The sequence below is a fragment of the Macadamia integrifolia genome, chromosome 5 (genome assembly GCF_013358625.1).
Source record: "Macadamia integrifolia cultivar HAES 741 chromosome 5, SCU_Mint_v3, whole genome shotgun sequence".
Lineage (NCBI taxonomy): Eukaryota > Viridiplantae > Streptophyta > Magnoliopsida > Proteales > Proteaceae > Macadamia > Macadamia integrifolia.
Window position 1 is genome coordinate 12,149,924 of NC_056561.1, and position 21,517 is coordinate 12,171,440.

Below are 21,517 nucleotides of genomic sequence, written 5' to 3' on the forward strand. Positions count from 1 at the left end.
CTGGTCCGTGGATATGGCATCTATTTTCTCTTCTTCTCATTTAATAGATGCCATATCCACGGATCAGGGACCGTTCACGTACATTAACTTACGTGAAGATTCACCGCTCTCAGAATTTCTATGAAGGCCATTCAAACAATGTTTCATCTAATTATTTGACACTATTTTTTTTAAGACTAATACAAAACCATGGAGGAAAACAATATATCCATCCATACAAGTAGTCCTAAATCAAATCTAAACTTATAGGTCTCCAATAAGTGAGTAGGAGCCAACATCATATATCTAAAACCAAACCTCCATACCTACCAAACTCTTATTCTCATCAACTCAGTTGATTTTTCTGTCATATTTTCCTTATGAGGAGATCTACCCCATACTTAGGCTCCACAATCATCACAAATTTGGGGCAATGCTGATATTTAGGAGAGACAGAGAAAGAGAATTTGGAAACCATAAGAGAAAGCAGAATCTTCAACTCTGAGAGTGCAAAGTTTCTGCCCAAACATAGCCTAGGACCGGTTCCAAATGGCACAAATGTTTGTGGATACTTGCAAGCATCAGAGATACCATTTTCAAACCTACTAGGATTGAACTCATTTGCATCTGATCCCCAAATATCTGGGTCTCGGTGCAATGTGGGTATCAGAGTCCACAATCTTATGCCTTTGGGAACAATGAGATCTCCTAGCTTTGTATCTTTTAATGTCTCTCTTGATATGAAAGCCCCTGGAGGGTAGAGTCGCAAGGTTTCCTGAATCACCATTTCAACCTGCAAAGAAAAACTAATGATCAATTGCAATAAGGAAAAATAACTTGTCACTTGGACCATGGCAGATAAGTCTATATGATAAAGGACCTCAAATTTCAGACAAGAGCAAGCATTTAAAGAATGCTATTTCAATATACTAAGATGGTAGTAGTGTTCTTGTAATTTTGTGTTCAATTCAAGCTCATTTGGATCATGACAAGTGCCCAGTAATTCAAATTCTTGTCTGTTCAAGGGTGAAACAGCTTTGATATATACTTAAATCAACTAAGTGGCTAATTCCAAAAATTCACGTAGTGTAGTAGTATAGTTATTTTTTATGCATCAATCTACCTATCTTGCTTTACCCAAAAAAAAATCTACCTATGCTGCCAACCTGAGATAATCCTGTGGAAAAAAAAAAAAAAAAAACTAAACTAAATGGTATGTATCCCAGGGAGATTTATTTAAAAGAAAAAAATCATGAATTCAACTCTTTTTGGACCTTTGTGTAAAAAAAAAAAAAAAAAAAATCAAGAAACCATTAGATTTTTTGCACCTAAAAATAATACTAAAATTTTCAAGAAACCCTAGATTTCCTTACTTAAAAAAATAAAACAATAATCACATAGTTGCATGTTGACAACAACTATCACACGACAACTTAGTTAAAGCCCAAATCTAAGTGGAAAAAATTCCGTTACTGACTGAGTTGCAACCAAGTAGCTGCAACCCCATGGCAGCAACCAAGGGACATATTTGAATTGGGAGTGCAACTTTGCCTGACTAACCTAAAACCTGATCAAGCCTAACCCAGCTTTTCACCAGGATAGGCAATTAAGTAGTTGAGAAATTCCACCTTGAGGTCAACTTGGATTAGCTAAAATTAAGCTAAGGACCTAAGATTTATGTACATATTTAATCCTCATCTATTACTGTATAGATGGTGTATGGAAGGTGGTCTAGTTTTCTAGCATTGGGCAAGAGATTACTGTTTGACAGCACTAGTGTAGGGGCTAATTATAGGAAAGGTATTAACATGAATGGAATTTTTTTTTTATTTCATAGGAGGTGGGGCAGTAATTTCGTATGCTTTTGTGTCTGGATGTAGGGGCCACTAAACCAGGCAACTTTCTTATTTCCCATAAAAATTATTAAGGTTAAATTAAACACTCCTTGGTCGTGTGGCCCCTACGCCTAGATATAGAGGGCAGCTAAATGACGTCCCATCCCTGTGAAACCAAAAAAGCCTAACCCCTCCCCCCCTTTGATACACATGTGTTTCCCCTCATTGGGCCCGCACTAGGGCACGCTCGAGGCTGTACAAACTGGGTGCATTCTTTCTCCCAATTATTAAATTAAAAATTAAAAAATTTATATCATGACAATTTTTGAATAGTAAAAGAGTTATAATTAATTGCATACCATTTTCATCTTGCGTAGAGCATCAGCATCTAGGGATCCACCTCTGCAAACTTGTGCAACTTCTTGGCGGACACGGTCTTGCCATTTGGGATATAACCCCAATAACATCAAGCACCAAGCTGCGGCTACTGCTGTAGTCTCATGACCAGCAAAGTAGATGTTCTTGCAGTTATCCACTATGAACCGATTTGATTCCTTTGTGCTAAATTTATCACTCTTAGCACCCTCTAGGAGCATTTGCAATAGATCCTTCTCTAAGCTTGGGTTACCTAAGCTTTTTTCTTCCCTCTCTTTTACTGTCTTCAATATCAATGATTTGATCTCTCTTTCTAGCTTCCATACATCTCTGTTATTCTTGGTTGGAAGATTTCTTTAAAAATACAATAAAAGAAAATTATCAGGCAAAGAGAAACATCAAAGCTTCAGTTCAAAATCACTTCTAATCACAGTTTTTTCTGTTTTTGATTTTTTTTTTTTCGAAATTCCAAAATTTTGCTTTGTAATTCAAAATTGAAACAAAAATTTGTGTAACTCTTAAGATTTCATTTTTTTTTCTTTTATGGCAGAGGGCTTCCTAAGAAGTGGCATGGCCTCAGCTTTAGCATAGGAGCCAATGAGAGCACTAGAAGAAGCATCAAGATTTCTACCTTTCATGAGGGGGTGGGGTCGTCATCCTCCTCCCTCAAAAAAAAAAAAAAAACTATATTTGGCATAGGGCCATGCCGCCTCTTAGGCTTCTTTTTTCTTTATAGGAATAAACATCTTACTAAATAAATCCAAGTCTTCCTTAAGCCACAATGAGCGATGCCCAAGTTTACACTCGGATGGATGTCTAAAAATAATAAAGAGAATTTTAAACCTCCAACATATTGGGGAAAATAAAAATGATCTACATCCATGGATGAACCCATCACTGTGAGTAAAAGAAAAAGTTTCTCTTGTAAATATAATTAACATATGAGAAAAGTGCCTCTGAGCAGACAGTTTATACTACTGCATAGAGACATTGAATATTTTATTTTGGAGAATAAAATAATTGAATGTGTTCAGACGTAAGGTATGCCGTATACATAGACAACCCTTTCCCTTAACATATTTAGTATATTATTGAGTCAGTTATAAAAAAAAATTCTATAATAATGAAAATGTAACATACTTTATATTACTTTTGGGCAAAGATTTCCACAACATTAGAATGAGAAAACGCAACAGGTGACAGATAGATTCATTCAATAGGGTCATTTTTATTTATTTATTTATTTTTAAGAAAAATGTCAATGCAAACCCCCACAACTCATTAGGTCATTAGGTGAGAGGGTGCAGGTCAAGATCCCCACACTACACGTCTTGGGGATCTATTCCTTTTTTTTTTTTCCCTCCTTTTACTTCGTTTCACATTTAACCTATGAGAGAAACAAATCCCTCCAAAGAAAAAGAAGCACCAACTTCAAAGGCTGACAGTAATGGCCTTTCATTCATTGCATGTAGACTTTCTTGAACTAGCAAAACAAACAGTAAAAGTAGCCATTGACCCTTATACAAACACAAACCGAGAGAGAGAGAGAGAGAGAGAGAGAGAGAGAGAGAGAGAGAGAGAGAGCTATATACATACCTAAAAGTTGATCCCTTATGTAGGAAGCCTTTCTCGGATAACATCTTTTCAAGGACACGAATCTTAGAGAAGATATCTTTGCCTTGAGAGTAGGAACTACCAAAACAAGCTCTAGAGATAACATCAGCAGAGAAGTCCCTCAAATCTTCATCAACTTTTATCTCAGCAATCCCTCCTTCAGAATCAACTACTCTCCTCTCCCATTTTTCCATCAATGCCACCCCTGACTCCACCATTAGCCCCATCATGCCCTACACCCACAACATATTAACACAGACGACAACACACTATATATGAAACATGGCAATTTTTTTTATTATTATTATTATTAGCTACGTACCTTAACCTTGTCCATGAAGAACTCAGCTGAAATGATTTTCCTCTGATGGGACCAAAGATGGCCGTTGGAGGTAAGAACACCTTTACCTAGCAAAGGACTAAGCGTGTTTGCTAAGTTCAATGGCTTGCCTAAATCATAAGATATAACTTGGCCTATCTCCTTTACCATATCAGGGTGATTCACGTACAAGTGTTGTGTCCTTCCTGTTGAATACATGTACACTAGACCTGCAACAACAAACAAATAACCTTTTAGATATTCACAGTGGATCATGGGTTTATTGTTAACCAATGGGTCTGCTCATTGAAATTGTGAATACGGTAACATATAGAATGGGGTGTACTTAAATTAAAATTACAAAAGTACCAACAGTAAACATGTGCATTAGTAACTTAATTTCAATGATATATAAGAACAAAAGAGTTTCAAGACCTCAATACAGGCTTTTGAGATAGCGGTTGTGAGTTCTTGTTGATGGCAATGCTGAAGGTGGGGACTCACTTCTCATATTTATATTTGTTCATGTTTTTTTTTTGTAATTTTTTTTTTTTTTGATTTTTTATTTTTAATATAATCTGACCTTTTAACAAAAAAGAACAAAAGAGTTCAAGAGAAGTTCAATATGTGGGACGGTTGTTAAGATGACCTTTTGTGCTTCAGTGTACTACATTTGGTGGGAAAAAAATATGTGTAGGTGGACCTCTTCCTCTCATACCTTTCTTTCAAATTTGAAGTTCTTCAGATGTTGAGGTCAAAACAATAATTGATCACCTTTGTGCTTCTGGTTTTGATTATATTAGGAATTGGCATATTGTAAATGCTTGGGGTCTTCAAATTTGACTCCTTTTATTAGCTTGATTTTGTCCTCCCCTGGTTCCCGTTAGGGTCATCTTTGAATAGGTATTTTCTTCTTAATATATTCGGGGTTCACCAAAAAAATAATTTTTTTTTATAAGAACAAAAGAAAATAAATGAAGGGGTGGGGTTGGGAGGGGGAGTGTTTGAATTAGTATTAATTTGGATGATGGAGATATTACAAATCTAGAAATATAGGTTTAGGAAGGGAGGGACAGATGCATTTCCTAATGAAGTAAATGAGAACCTAAACAGAGGTATTTTATATAGCTTAGTTTTCTAATTAATAACTGACTAATCTTTTTACAAAAAAAAAAAAACTGACTAATCTTTTTAAGAGAGAGAGGATAGAAATTATCGGAGATAGTTTTTTGTAGTAAGTATAAGGATATCACAGAGAAGTTTCTTAATAGACATGTATAATTAATTGAAGGAGTGAAATTATAAGGAGAGATTTGAATCGCAATGGAAAGAGGGGCAACCTATGAAAGGAATGAGGTAAATTAATCTTGCGGGGGTGTTTGCTTCCAGGTTGTGTGGTCCTTATACCAATGAGGTCTAATGGGAGTGCAATACAGGCATCCAAGGGAACAGTCAGAGTTATCATTTCATTGCCCCATGTGAGAGGGCATGGGTGGGTGCTGTCAGGCAGTGTTCTTTTTCCGAATTCAGGAAAAAAAAAAACTGAAAGGTAGCATGGGCCATGTGCCCAAGAAGGGGCAAAATGATCTCCCCACACCTTATGAAAGATGGAAATTCCACCCTTGTTGATGCTTTCACGCACAATCTATTGCCTCCTGTGTTGACGTTGGGCCACACTGACTTCTAAGGGGCCCTCTTCCTAAAACATTAAGTAATAAGCGGTATTTTTATAACAGGTAAAAATTAAATAAAATTGAAAGCTTCTCTACATTCTTTTTTGAAAATTGATGCATCTCTCAAATATTCTATTTTCATGACACTTTCTCTTTCCTAAGAACCAATGCAAAGAGTATATTGCATCATTATTTATTTTTAAATGAAAAAAAATACTGTCCTATCGGCACAGGTTTCCCATAGCAGTGAGCGGATCAATGGAAGGGAGAACAGAAGCATCTTCATCGCATGGTGAGACAAAAGAAGCATAGTTTTTCCGCACTTACTAAATCTAGTCATGGAGGTACGCAACGGCGTAGGAGTCTTTCTCCCTATTATTTTTAATACGTAGGTTTAGAGGAATACTAGCTAGCTAGCTTATGACAACGTAATTATGCCTATCGATCCCGCTATCAATAAAGTTGTGTCTATGGTGGAGTGGCGAGTACTACTCCCCATATATATTAAAGTTTAACAGCACGATCTACAGTTACAACTATCATAGCTCTATATATATAGCAATCCTCCATAGATCATAGAACTTCCACATAATAACCAAAGGAATATGGTAATCTCCATTACATATGAGTCAAAACAGAATTAATGTCGCCTTCCCAATTATTATCTCCACCACCAGGTTACCTAATCTACCTCTCCTTTGCATGGTAGGAATCACACCATAAATTATGGTATTTGTTGTATTAGTATGCCGGTACTTGATATTGATACGATACTGATACAGATCAGTGTATCAATCAAAAAAATGAACAGTTTTTGAGTTTACACTTGATACATGTTGACGTGTTTCGTTCTGTATCATATTAATACTAGATATCAGTAATATCTTTTATTATTATTATTATTATTATTATTTATTATTATTATTATTATTATTATTATTATTATTATTATTATTATTATTACTATTATTATTATTATTATTTTGCAAGGACCCTCCTCAAAAAGGAGACGAGAATATAATAAATAGAAGAAAGGCAATAGAGATTTTATAATGCTTAATAGATCCTCTAGAAATCCAAACACCTATAGGGGTAGCTAACCGCCCACTTAAAAATCATGTGGACCACAACATTATCCGTCCTAAAGACACAACGAAAACAACAAAAAGCAAACTTAGATCAGAAAATCTTAATACATTATTGATACCAATAACTATAAGGTTGACTATGATATAAGCAATAGTGGGAAGGGAGAAGGTAAAGCGAATGTAGAACTAAATCATGAAGTAGAAATGGTAACTATGTTTTTTATTTGGTAAGAAATAAATCGCCACTATTTCAGTGTTGCTAATATCAGACCATACCCATTTAAAATATGACTCAACCCTAACCATTGGTGGTGATACATATGAGGACTATCAATATACTTTTTGTGAACACATTTGATACTAATGTTGTCCATTTTAAAGTGGTCAAATCAGTGAATATAGTAATATGGAGAACAAATGAGTGCCAACTAAGATCCTGTAAGGATGGCCTATCAAACCAATAAACGCCTAACCCAATTGAATAGCTTATGTGACAAGGACCAATAGCTCATAGTTGAGAGATTATAAGCTCAACTTTTCGTTAGGCTATGTTTGGTTGCAAGGGGAATTAAAGGAAAGATAAGTGAAATTTTCATACTTAAAAAAGAAATATATGTAATCATTATCCATGTGATCTTAACATTCATTCTCAAATCATTTTATATTTGATTATAAAATTTCTTTTTACTTTATATCCAAAACCCTTTGTTATAATATGTAAAATAAAAAATATATCATTCCTAAATATGGTTAAAAAAGTAAGTAGTTTATACAATCACAAGAGGTAATTATAAACATTTCCTTTTAAAGTATGAAAATTTTACGTCCTTTCCCTTTAAATTTTCATTGCAACCAGACGGAGCCTTAGACTTTATCTACCGAAGAAGGGAAAAAAATTAATCTAAATAGAAAAGAATTAATGATTCCTAATCACCTCATCCTATCAAATCCATTAACAAGAAGCAACTCTTTAAAAAAAAAATTAAAATTAAATTAAATTAAATTAAAATTAAAATTAAAAATGATAAAAAATTAAGGACTCAAAACCAAATGGAAGAACCTCCCTATAGGCTAGCTATTAGGCATTTATAGTTTACCAATCCTAACAATTACTTATTATCCTGATTCTAGAGAGTCTGGACTCTGGAGACCCCAATCCTTCTACATATCTTTCCCTTTATAAATTAAATTAATTTTATTTAAATAAGAAAATGAGTGACTGCTTAGTTGTAACACTATAATATGACATGACATAATATAATGCCAGTCAGCCAGTAGATGATACAATTCATTTCACTAAATTAACGAGTGCCATTTTCCTTTTTTTTTTTTTCCTTTAAAGAATTGGTTGAATTGTGTCCAAACTTGTAAAAAAAAATAAATAAATAAAATTGTGTCCAATCACTGCACAGACCAATATCTGACACATAGCAGCTTTGGTTGGGGTCCAAGGTACAGGCTCTACCTCTATCAATGCTACGCATTCTAAATATATATCTCAAAATAACATGAAAAGGAAAAGAGAAAATGTGAAAGACATGTTGGGCAAGTTGATTGAATTTGCGCTTCAAAATAAACACATGACAAATATAAATCCTATTTGTCTCTTAATAATAACATGGTTTTGCAAATGTCGAATGACATCAAAGACCTGCATGGTTCTTTCATGGGACTAGTCAGGTTGAAGAATTGGATATTGATCGATTGTCAAAAAATAAAGAAAAAAAAAATTCAAGTTAGAAAACAATTTTTCTCTAAAATAAGGATAAGACTACGTAGGTTATGACCCTCCTTAGACCTGCAGTGATTTTTTAAACTAATTTTAAGAAACTAAGGCAAAGCGGAGGAAGAAAAAGATGAATAGTGTACCGTATTGTTTTCTCCAACATTCAAAATATGGGAAGAGAGAAGCAGTGTAGTCATGGGCAGCAATATCTCCATGGTCACTAACTTGGTTTATCTTTGAGGCCTCTGTTTTGATCTTCGTCATCTCAGGAACATTTCCAACCAGAAAAGAATATGGTGGAGGTCCTGTGACTCCTTGCCTTCTAAGCTTCTGTCGAAGCCTCTCTGGCTTCATCCAAACAACATTGAAGATATATCCGACCAAGCTGCAAAAACCCATCAAACACAAGCTCCATAAAACCTTCACAAACGAGGCTTCCATCTCTCTCTCTCTCTCTCTCTCTCTCTCTCCACTTGTCTTTCAAGACTTTCACAGATTGTCTCAAGCTGAGATATTAGAGAGGTTTAGCATCCACAATATATAAGATGAAACCACAGTTCAATGACAAATTTGAGGTATCCAAAATGGTTAGACAATCTTTTGAAGAATAAAGTTAATTATTGACTTTGCAAATAAGGCCGATTTTTTTTGGATAGTGGTCTAAGAAAGGAATCTTTAGATAGTCCACCAAAACGTGAACGGGTGATGGCCTATAGCAATTCCTATCATTGGATATCTCTGGGAATTGTCTAGATTCAAACATGTGTTAAATTTTAGATGCAAGTTCAATCATATACTCTCCCATGGATTAATGACATCTTTCTTATCTTTTAGCTGTCCTTCAATTGGCATCCACCTTATTGTACTGTTATAGTTAAGTGCTTTATTTTAACACTTGACTGACTGAGAAAGGGGCAACTCTTTTAGAATCAAATTTTTGGAATGACCATCCATCTTTCATATCTCAAGACTTAGAGTGGGATTTTCACGGTGGACTTAGATATCGTTTTGTACAATAAGATTTTCTTTACATTATTGCACATGCCTAAGTTTTTTGTTGATGGCAATATCGAAGGTGGACCCATAATGCAATGTTGTTTTGTAGTCTTTGATATTTTGTTGATGGTAATGCCGAAGATGTAACAAAAGGCATTTTTTAAGACTTTGTTTGTCTGGAATACCTACAGGTTAATTCTGTTTTTCTAGTAATATTTGTTTAATATACTTTTGCTGGCTTTTGGGAAAAATAAATAAAAATAAAAATAAAATAAAAGCTTGACCAACTGAGATGAAATTCAACATGTGAGAAATGAGACTCTCTAGTCTTTCAACCTATTCGCACTACTCATGTGAGAGAGCTAGAAATTTATTCCATGTTTGGACTAGAATCTAATTGCGGCGAAAAAAAAAAAAAAAAAAGAAGAAGAAGAAGAAGGAAATTAAGTTGCTTCGTCGCATGGCCCCTGCACCCAGACACATGAGCTTGTGAAATTATCACCCCACCTCATGAAATAAAAATTCTCATTCATGTTGATACCTCTATGTGATCTCTCATTGGCCCCCACACTGGTATAGAAGATATGTGAACAAGCAACAATCTCTTGCCCAAAAACAAATTTTGAGGTTGGGCCCCACAGTTCAACCTAAACCCCTCCCCTGTCTCCCTACTTGTAGTACTTCAAGACATTCCAAAAAAAAAATCTATGTGATTGAGGACTTATTAGTTATGGAGAGGGTTGGGCACGCAGCCAGTTAGCTCCAGGTAAATTAGCGGGTGGCGGGCACAAGGGAAGGCGGACAAACCATGGGTAGGGGTCGTTTCACTAGAAAGATGGAGAGAGGGGGACTGCCTAGTCTTTTTTCCTATTAGTTATTATCCAGTATATATGTGAACTGAGATATATGAAGTATAAGACAACTATCCAAAGAGTAAAGACAGCTATTGAGTGTACAAATAAATAGGGTTTAAGTTTCCCATGATGCTAGCTCAAAATCTAAACTACACGTTGGCGTTAGTTTCCCTACCCAAAACACTGTAGCACTCCCTTAAAATGTCCTACATACTTCCCAAAATTGCACACGAACATCGGAGAAAACCCTCTCCCCCAATAAACAAATAATCAATAATTATAAAAAATAGTTGACAAATATTAGATTTAAAATTCTACAGTGTCCCTCAAGACCCAAAGTATGCCTCTCCTTCTAGGTTATAAAAACGACCACTGATCATCCTAAAAAATCAAAAGATTTTAGAAAGATATTGGCACACTTCTAGACGAGGAATATATTCGCATAGGCCTCTAAGCCCAACCTAAATCTCTCCTCCAATCTTTCCACATGTGTTTCAGGACTTTCAAAGAGACATATTGCAGGAGAATATCTCTATGATCAAGCTGAGCTCAAAGGTTTATTACCAATATATGTGTGGAGAGAGATTACAAATAAAGAAACAATAAATAACAGAGAAGTTTCATAACAAATAAAAAGAAAGAAAAGTAGCTGGCGCATTGGCCTTATCCTTGTCCTTGCTGTGCATGCCTTAAAAGAGGTTTTGGCTTAATTGGCCAAGCATAAAAAGCATCAAGACGACCAAAAGAGATGAACTCTGTAATATTAAAGATTTTAAGGCATCACTGATTAAAACTTTTTCTATATATAATAAATCTAAAGTTCAAAATGCTTTGTCCTATTATGACACATTTGATTCAAAAGATCATATATAGGACAAGATATTCGATTCTAACAATGAAAAAGAGGTGGTCTATAAAGGGTGATCTAAAAATAACTTTTGTTCTCTAGGAACAAAAATATTTTTTATTAGAATAAGAGGGTAGGAGCCCAAAACCAAAAAGAACACTACCAAGAGGATAATGACAAACCCTGAAAGGAACAAAAATAAACAAAAGAAAAAACAGAGAACATCATCAGGATCTTAGCAAAGTGATGAGATCTTAACATAGAAAAATATGGGTAAGGAAGAAAACGCACATGGGTTGAGAATAAAATATAGGAATATAATACAAATGATAAGTTTGTAGGATAAAAAAGAAGGAAGTAATGGACAGTTGTGTAAGTATGGTCTTTCCCCTACATGTAATGGCATGCCTGTGATTTTTCTAAGTGAGTTTTTTTTTTTTTTTTTTTGCTATAGGTCAGCAGTTTTGTATATAAAGTTGGAGAAAAGTAGGGCATGCCATCGGGCTGTTTAGCCATGTGTTTGCCTCTCTCCTTTCTTAGTGAAAATATTTTCATTCATCCATTATGTCTAACACTGACTACCTTACTTGGAGCGGATGATATGGCCAAGCATCTCCTATAAAATTAAAAGGAAATATTAAAGAGTTATCATCCAAACATTCATATAGGAAAATACAAAATGGAAAATCTGGGCTACTACTTTTCCACTTAGGGAAAGTATGTGAACACATATAATATGTTTTATAATTGCTAAAAAGACAAAGATAAAGTGAGTGAACTAGCTAGTAGGAGAAAGGGTGCAGAGTTTGCTTGGACATGTTCACTACTAGTTTGCTTGATGGACTTGAGGCATGCTTGTTGCATTTCTTAATCTATTATTTATTCAAAAGGTGTTGCTAAGGCCATCCCGAAGCTGGCCCTTTTAAATGAATCTTGAGGTCCTAGATCTCTACTGATGGCCGTGTCAAATGTGGAGTTTTAAGGTCTTTATTGTATGATTCATTATATATGTATTTAATTTTGTTCATCTAATAATACCCGGATGTAAATCATGTGCATTCTTGTATTTTTGCTTAATATATACTTTCGTCAGCTCATAGCAGGAAAAAAAAAAAAAAAAAGGATGAACATCAATCCATGGGCCTTCTTACCAAAATAAAATAAAATAAATAATAATAATAATAATAATAATCCATGGGCCTGATCGGCAGATGGGAATTTATATTTTCATGTGATGGATTATGTAGAACTGAAGAAATTTTATGAACAACTAAATTCCAAGATCTCCTACCTTAATGTAACTTTCTTGTAGTAAAACCAACACAATAGCAACAACTACGTTAGGAACTCTAGACATTATATTAACAACACCAGTGAAGTATTTCAAATATTTTATGAATATATGAACATATAATGAAGAGACATTTGACAGACAAGACTTCATGTAGCGAATCCCATTTAACTGAGATAAGACTTAATTGTTATTATCATTGTTGTTGCTCCAATGAAGATGACATTACATCGATATTAAAAACAACCATCAGGTTGGAAGAAATGTCAAAGCCCACCAAAGGTTCCTCTAAGGAAACATATATACCTCATATGCAACATCTAGTCAGCACTACCATAGTAAAGGAGTAAGTGCCATAAGAAATAAAGACAATCTTCCATTGAATTATTAAATGGAATTTTTTAATTAGATAATTTATTATACCTTGAAAGACAAGAATGGAAGTCTGCTTTTCAAGAGAATAATATTTTAAGTTTGATTTCATTACCCTTGAAAACTCCCAATTACAAAACCCAAATTTATACGAGTTTGGCTCAGTTACGCACATGGGAGACGGGTGGAGATACATCCCACCCTCCATGCCAACATTGATACACTTGAGGTACCCACATGGGGACAGGTGGGAATGTATCCCATCATCCCCACATGGGTACTTAATCTGGATTCAATTTCTACCCAAACCCCACGTTGGACTTTTGGTGACATTCTCAAAGTTGTCTTAAATTTTTAATAATGGAAAATCGTTCTTCAAGAACATTGATCTCACTATAATTGCTAAATTCTGAAAAATGATAACAAACATAACGATAATAATAACTAAAGTTCTGTTTGATTTTGTTTTCAGAACATTTTGTTTTGCTGTGTTCAGAAACGGGAAAACACCCCAAAAATCGTTTGATTTTTCTGTTCCGTTTCACTTGTTTATGGAAACAGAAATAGAAATTTATGCATATTTCTGTGTCTAGAAACAGGAATGGAGAAATAAGTAAAACTTGTTTTCTATTTCTAGAAACAAGTGGAAGTGGCAAAAGTTGTGAAAAATCAGATACTTCACTCGACCTACCCCAACCCCAACCCATTGTTGAAACTTCTCGCTATCCAGATGCGACGATTCCAAACTGGTTGTGTGGAGCTCATAGTTTTGAATTGCCTTCATCCTTCTGAAGCTCATCTCCACGAAGCATACCTACAACTCCAACGTCATGTCTTCATTCGTGAATTGCGTACGTATGACATGGTGCCTTCACTCGTGTCCTGAACCCGACTATATTGTACAGAAACAAAAAAAATCATTTCTACTGTTTCGAGACACAGAAATAACATAAACAAAATCCAACAGCCCCTAAGCCTTTTATCAATTGAATGGGTCAACTATATGGATCCGGATGACAACATGTGATGCCTAATATCTTTTTTTTTTTCGTAGAAATAATTTTATTCATGAGAAGTTGAGAACATGTAACGAACATGGATTCCCTGTTACATGTATCAAGAAGTCATAGAGTGGACAACAACCAATTAGTTCTACACATTAAGAACCGGCCATCCTAGCAAGGTTGGATCCAAGTGAACTAATGCTCATATTATTTTGGCTGCGAGCAATTTTCTTTTGGAGACTAAGCTGGAACCCAGATGTTTGTAGCTAGAGCAGGGGGAAAAAAAAGACGAGTAGCGAGAGTGGGGCTAGGTGGGGAGACCAAAGCAGATCTGGAGGGGCATGTGGGTAAGGGGTAGATGACAACGACAAGGGTGATGCAAAACCAAAGGGGGTGAGGCGATCAAAAGAGGTGAGGATGGTGAGTTGGTCCTTGCATGAGATGGGGCTTATGGAGTTTGGATCCTCTACCCACGTGGGGATCACCAATAGAGATTCCATTTCATTGGGCCTCACCATGTGCGGGAGCCATCTCACGTGGGTAGAGAGTAGAGAGAATTGGCCTCGGCCCGTTGTGTGATTGAAAAGCACCCTGACAAACCCTCCACATGAAAGAGAAGAGAGAATTCTCTCTAAAGAACCTTATGTCCTGTTAGGATAGGAGTACCCGTATAAGACCACTGTATGGATGGAAGTATTCCGGTAATGCGGAAGATGAATCTTTGGTGCAGTGATGTTGAAGCCGACGAACCAATGTGGGTTGAGTCGTATCAGAAGACACTCTTCTTAAAGTCTGAAACGCCCCTTATAGAAGTACAATTGGGGTTCCTGTGTTTTACCTCCAAGATAAAGCAACCCTGTGATTTCTGTCTAATTGTACACAGATTTTGATCATTTGGAAGAGAAAGGCTAGGCTCACTAAGCATGGTTTTGTAACACTGTTTTTTTATGCAACGATTAAACAGAGAACAGAGGAGGGGAGAAGACAGAGGAGAGCAAATTGCCAAAAAATGTATTTTGTTCTTAACAGAATACAAAGTATATAGATGTTCATATGGGTGCTACATGTACACTATACAAAGGCACTTGTCCACGTATAGACACCTCTTTGTATATATACAGACCTATCTATGTATGGACACCTCTATGTACGTATGGGTGTGTATTTACGTACCTATATTTATTTGAATTTAAAAATTCAAAATTGGTATGTGGTGTAAAAAGATAAGAATCCTTTGATCCGCACCCGACCTCCGCTTGGCCCTGCTCGACTCTGCATGCAATTCAAAAGCACCCCAAAAACCTCTCTAACGGGCTTGCACTCTTAAGTAACAAGTCTATATACATATATATATATATATATATACCCACATTTCCAACTCTCTTTTTACAATGTCGGACTAAACAACTTATCTTTTATATCTTAAAAGATAAGTCTTTGGATTTGGCTTTTGTGTTTTGAATTTTTCATTCAAAACTTCCTTCCAATACTTTTGAGTTCAAGACCCAAAAGTTAAGGTAAAAGTAAAAAAGTACAACAAAGGGACATGTCCCAACTTTAAAACTTTATTTCATAATATAACTTATATTACTTATATTGGTACAACATGTCCCTTAAAGACTAACTCCTATATTTATACCCAAAAAACTTCTATAAATTTTCAATGTGGGACTAAACTTAAGCTTAGTTGCTTCACTTATAAAAGATAACTCAAAAGAATACTAGAGGACTTTTACTCAATGTTTTGAAACTTAAAACACCAATAAAAATATCCAAAAAACTTGATATAAAGATGGAAAAAATTATATACATCCCATATTTTGTTATGTGAGAAGTTTAATGAAATCCAAGCTGTTGGTATACTAGCACTCGCAAGAATAGTATTTATGTTAGTTGGCTACAACATTTGCTAAGAGAGAAAAATTCTATCAATTTTCTTGCATAGTTGGCACATGCTCCACTCGTTGGTTTCCTTTTTCCTAAAACATTGGATGAATGAAACTGAAACTTTTTCGACGATTAAAAATTTAAATTTTTCTTCCTTTCTTCCGTCAATCTTTTTTTCTTCCCCCTCAATTATGTATGATGAGGTCTATTTTCAGTTATGAGGATCAAATTGATTTTTTTTTTTTTTTTTTTTTTAATCAAGGGGAGGGGTGGCTAATATGGTGATAGCCCTCTCTTTCGATTCTTCACAAAAGAAAAAGTAAGTTTCTTTTGTTTTTGTTTTTTAAAGAAAAATTAATGGGGAATTCTGAAGTGTGGTGGAGTATGTTTTATAGAATACCAAGGCTACATTTAGTAGTCATTCAATTTTAGAAATGACATTTCGTAGTAAAAACATAATTTTTAATTTTTGTGTCAAAATACTGTTTTAAAACAAAAAATTGTGTTTGGTGAACCTAATTCAGAAACAATTACCCTAGTTGTTCATTTTTTTTTTTTTTAAATCTAAAACGAAACAGAAATGACGGAACAAGGTATTGTCGTTCCATCATTTTGTGTTTCTAGCGTTTTTTTTCCCTTTTCATTCTAAAAATACAAAAAAACACCAAGTTGACATCAAACATTTTATTCTGTTTTTTGTTCCCATAGAACGGAAGAACGTCAAAAACGTTTTTTTGGCTGACTACCAAACGCAGCCAAAGTGGATTGGCCTCTGTTCAAGTTCTTACATCCTTAAGTCAGATGGCCTTAAGTATCATCAGCATTTTCATTCTTTCTGATCAAAATTGGTGTAATTACTAGATATGCGGAATTTGCTACATGGCTGTACTATTGTCTCAGAGTAATTTTTAAAAGAATTCGAGAGAACTAATTTAAATCTTAATGTATAGTTTAACAAATAATGTTGTATCATAATAAGTAGTTCTAGCTCCCTCTAACCTTGTACATGCAGAGTCTTGTGCATCAGATACATCTTTTTTTTCTATCTCATAATAATTAAAAAAAAATTAGAGAAATCCAACTTAAACCTCATTGTATACATCAATAATAAAAATAAAAATTGCTATGTTGAAGTGCCAGAAGTGCTAGAAATGCTTATATTAAAGTTCCTTCTAAATATGTGTATGTTTCTTTTTTATTTTTTATTTTCAAAAAAACACTTTTGACCCTGTTTCCGAACGTGTTTTACTTCCACAGAAATGCTGTCTAAGGCTGCATTTGGTAGCCATCCAAAAAAACGTTTCTGATTTTTTTTTTTTTTTTTACGGGAATAAGAAAACAGAATCTTCTGTTTGGTGTCTACGGTTCATTTTTTCCATTTTTTTCAAAACAAATCGGGAAAAAAAAATCAGAAACGAGAAATGTTAGAACATGATAACCATATTCCAGTATTTGAGTTTCGTTCTAAAACGGAATATTGACTTAAAAACGAAAAATTCTGATTTTAATACGAAATGTCTTTTCTAGACCAAAATAATTACCAAATGCAGCCTAAGAAAAAAAAAAACACGCCCTTTTCTTTGTTTCAGAAGTATCGGTCTAATCGGCTGATTTAACCGAAATTTGAGTAAACCCTGATTATGCACATTTCGGAGCGATCCATTCTAGGGTTTTCTCCAATCGACAGAATCGACTCCCCGATTCCAAGGGATTTCTCTCTCCATTCCTCGTTTTATCTCTCTTCTCTCACAGTATGTCATGAGACTCAGGTCAAGAAGGAAGCTAAAAATCTCTGATAAATCTGAACAAAGTCCTTGTTACTTTGTTCTACATAGTTCCCCTGGTAATGTGTCATTCAGGATCGTAGTCTTCTCTACAGAAAATGCGGGATTTCTCTGATAAAATTTGCGTTTCGGAGGAATCTGTGGATTTTGTAGAGAATTCACAATTCAAAATCAATCAAAGAGTTCATTCTATTGGTGATTCTTGGAGAATTGGTGCTGTGAAGTATGTTGGACCTGTAGAAATCTATCTGGTAATATGGGTTGGTGTTGATTGGGACAATGGAGAAGGAAAACATGATGGTTCCATTAATGGAGTTTGGTATTTCCAGGGGAAGGGTGGAGAATTGGCTTCATTTGTCCAGCCTCAGAATTTTATTGCCGGTATCACATTCTTGGAGGCACTTGAACTCTGATATCGAGGCGATTCAACCAAACAAGAAGAAGGTATGAATGGTGTTATCTTTTTCTTTTATTTATTTAGTTTTTTCAGATTTTATTATTTGTATTTTTGTCATTTAATCTTTAATTGGGAGTTGGAGAAAGAAAACTTCATGGTTCTTTTGAAGTTTTCATTTTTGTTAGAATATCTGAATAGTTTGAGTATCTAAAGCAGGGAGATTGGAGCAAAATGTTAACTGAAAATAATAATTATTTGAAATGCAATTCAGACTTGTGCTGGATATCTGAGCAACTAAAACTTTTGATGGGGATGTATGTGTTAAATTTTGTCTCAAATTCTTGACCCATTTTGAAGATTGATCCGATCCGACATATTTTGGTGGCAACCCGAATGGAAAATTTTATGAGATCTGTGATGGAAGCAGAGGGTTGGGCCAATAGGCCTAAGCCTGAAGCCCATCATTGATCTCGTATAAGGGTGCTGGGGCGTAGCCCCCGTGGCACGGTTCGACTGGATCGACCATGACCCGATGGATCGACCCGCGACTTGAAATATATAATGTACTGTTGCTTGTTGAGAAAATCATTGTATTTTGGGTTTTTTTCGAGCTAGGGTTTCAGGGCGAGTTTTTTCGTCGCTGCTTGGGTGTAATCTCTCTTCTATATAGTGAAACATCTTCTTCTTCGTTCGAGGACGTAGCACACCACCCTGGTGTGTGAACCTTGTTAAATCTTTGTGTCTTGCGGATCTATTGCCTCTTTATTTTTCGTGTTTCTTGATGTTTTATCTAACAGTATGGATGACTGCAATCAATGGATTACATATTATAGCTGCAAAAAATTTAAGATATTACATTGAAATAGATCATCGTGAAACATATAAATAGAAAAAGAAAAGTTAGTGGATTGGGAGCTTGGCACTGGTTATTGGGTGATGATTGTCTTAATGATAATCACTTTTTTCATTTGGGTTGAAAATTTTATTTCTTCTGATCATATATGATGGGGTAACCTTAGGGAAGAGGAGGAAAACCAAAATAATAGGAAAAGAAAGGAATCACACCATTAGATATTGCACAAATCCAACCAGGGAGGGAGAGAAATCACATAAAGAAAAGGGGGTACAAGGAGGATCTCACACACAGCCAGCCCTAAGGCTCTCAAACATTTACTCAATTCATCTTTTTTTCAAATCTGTCCAATTCGAATACATTAGCTCTTCCTATATAAAGAGGGTAGACTAACCAGTCATTATAGGAGTTGGACTCCAAATAGGATTAGACTAGAACTCCAACATCGAGTAAGTAACTGACTAGTCATTCACTAATAGGGAAACCTAAAAGAACTAAAAACTGAAATAACAAAGGAGATAGACTCAAAACAGGACTCTAACTCAGCTAATTAAATCTCGTTTTCCTACTTTCTACTCATATTTTAGGCACATTAAAGTGACTCATTACAAAGAAAACCCATGGAATCAAAGACCCAATACATATATAACCCAACCCAAGTCTTATTTGTAATAAAATAAGCCCATTAAGTGACTTATCTACATCAATATATGTTTCTATAATGTCTATTTGATATGAATAAGAACCAACAGAAGCATAATATATTTTTGAATATTCAGTTCCATAATTATGTTGAAGGTGAAATGTAATAATGTGCTCCTACCTATTTTGCAGATGAAATGTATGTTCTTTCAACGAGAAACAGATGAATACCAATCCAACTTGTTGGTAAAAACAAAGTTCAGGATAAGCTAAGTCGATTTGCAGAGCTGGTAGGTGCATCTCAATCTTATTTAGGTGTTGGCTCAAATGTACTCCCTGGTCAGATCAATGCTGTAGTGCCAAGTAAGTCAGCAGCCCTTTTTTATGTTAGTGCTTTTATTACAATAGATTATGTTATTAGTGATGTTAATCTTCCTTCTTTTTTTGTTGTTGGTGTAGTTATCTTTGAGTAAAGCTTGAGAAGTTGAGAAAAGGATTGACTAGGGCTATATGTTTGGATACACTAAGGCACCGTTTGATTACATTTCTGGAAATGTGTTTTTTTTTTTCGTTTTTATGTTCTAAGAAATGGAAAGACAAGCATGTTTCATTCCTACTGTTTCTTGAAACATAAATTAAAATTTATAGACCAAGAAACAAATTTGACGAAACAAATTGGACTTGTGTTTTCTGTTTTTTGAAACAAGTGAAAAGGAAAAAAAGGGTTTGAAATATGACTTCTATAGTAGGGAGAGAAGAATTAAGAAAAGAACAGAGGAGAAGAATGTGAGAAAGTTCACTCCTGAGAATAGGATCAGATCTGGAGTAGAGCAGAGAAAGAAAAGCATCCAGTCAAGTCAACCAACAGTCATGAAACAGTAGCTACTTAAATAATAATAATAATAATAATAATAATAATAATAATAATAATAATATTCATTCAATTCTGTTGAATTGATGGGATTACATGCAGACTAAAACTAAAAATTCTAATCACATTTAAAACTGAAACATAGTTTCAAACTAGACTGGATTCCAATACCGATCGACAGAAACTACCCCTGCTAGAACCGGAAGTCAAATTTAGACCTGGGTTCCAAACAGGGTCTTTTGTTTTTCCAGCCCGGCCAATGCATCTACGTAACCATGTTTACTCACTCACTTTCTAGGGAAGGTATACCTTTGGGCTCGGAGTCCTTTATATGTTGATCGTATGCTTTGTAGATTGGAAGTGTGGGAAAGGAAAATGAAATTAAAATGGAGGGGAGGGGGCGACTTTTCTTAGGGAACTTTTCTTATCATTGCCAACAATGATTGCATAAGTATTTAAAACCTATTAAATATAGTAATTATAAACCTTTATGCCAAATTATTTAGATTTAATTAGAAAAATATAATAAACTGGGGATTCTATTTTGAAAAGTTCAATGACCACATTTAGTCAGATTTTAAGTTCAATTATGGCAGTGATGAGGTGGCAAATATGGATGATATGGCATGCATGCATGACATACAATGTAATGTGAATGTGCATGATTCATACGAAAATGATCATATCTTCCTCATCCTAATTCTGATTGACCTGATTCTTTATCATACATATAGAAGACTCGAAGAGCTACAATTTTCATGCTAACACCTTCAATCCAAGTGCACTGCAAGGATCCCAAAAATGTTAATGGGTGTGTGTGTGCATGCACCTGTGAGAGAGAGAGAGAGAGAGAAAAAGAGATTGTCTTTCAAGATTATTGTCTCCTTTGATAATTGATGGGTTTCGGTCTTTATGAGTCCCCGACATAGTATTTATGTGTACTGGTGGTGATAATACATGCTATAAGATGAATAATATGCATAAAATAGACTGACATTAATAATAAATTGAACCAGGTAGTAGTAGTTGATATGTAGAGACTTCAAAGTTGTCCTCCTCTTCTTTCTTTCTTTCTTTCTTTCTTCTTTTTTTTTTTTTTTTTTTTTTTTT

At 34.9% G+C, this 21,517-nt stretch overlaps 1 protein-coding gene across 1 annotated transcript; it reads right to left on the reverse strand.

The window, feature by feature from the left end:
- Window positions 1-207: 207 nt before the first annotated feature.
- Window positions 208-9,079, reverse strand: LOC122077764 (cytochrome P450 714A1-like). Its single transcript, XM_042643623.1, has 5 exons — window positions 8,753-9,079; window positions 4,126-4,352; window positions 3,786-4,036; window positions 2,174-2,543; window positions 208-772 (listed from the first exon to the last, which is right to left on the reverse strand). The coding sequence occupies exons 1-5, from the start codon at window positions 9,048-9,050 to the stop codon at window positions 347-349; spliced, it is 1,572 nt and encodes a 523-aa protein (XP_042499557.1). The 5' UTR covers window positions 9,051-9,079; the 3' UTR covers window positions 208-346.
- Window positions 9,080-21,517: the final 12,438 nt, after the last annotated feature.

Coding starts and splice junctions, on each gene's coding strand:
- LOC122077764 (XM_042643623.1), bottom strand. CDS start 9,050: ATGGAAGCCTCGTTTGTGAAGGTTTTATGGAGCTTGTGTTTGATGGGT. Junction 4,037..4,125: donor TCTTCATGGACAAGGTTAAG/GTACGTAGCTAA, acceptor TTGTGGGTGTAG/GGCATGATGGGGCTAATGGT. Junction 2,544..3,785: donor CATAAGGGATCAACTTTTAG/GTATGTATATAG, acceptor GTATTTTTAAAG/AAATCTTCCAACCAAGAATA.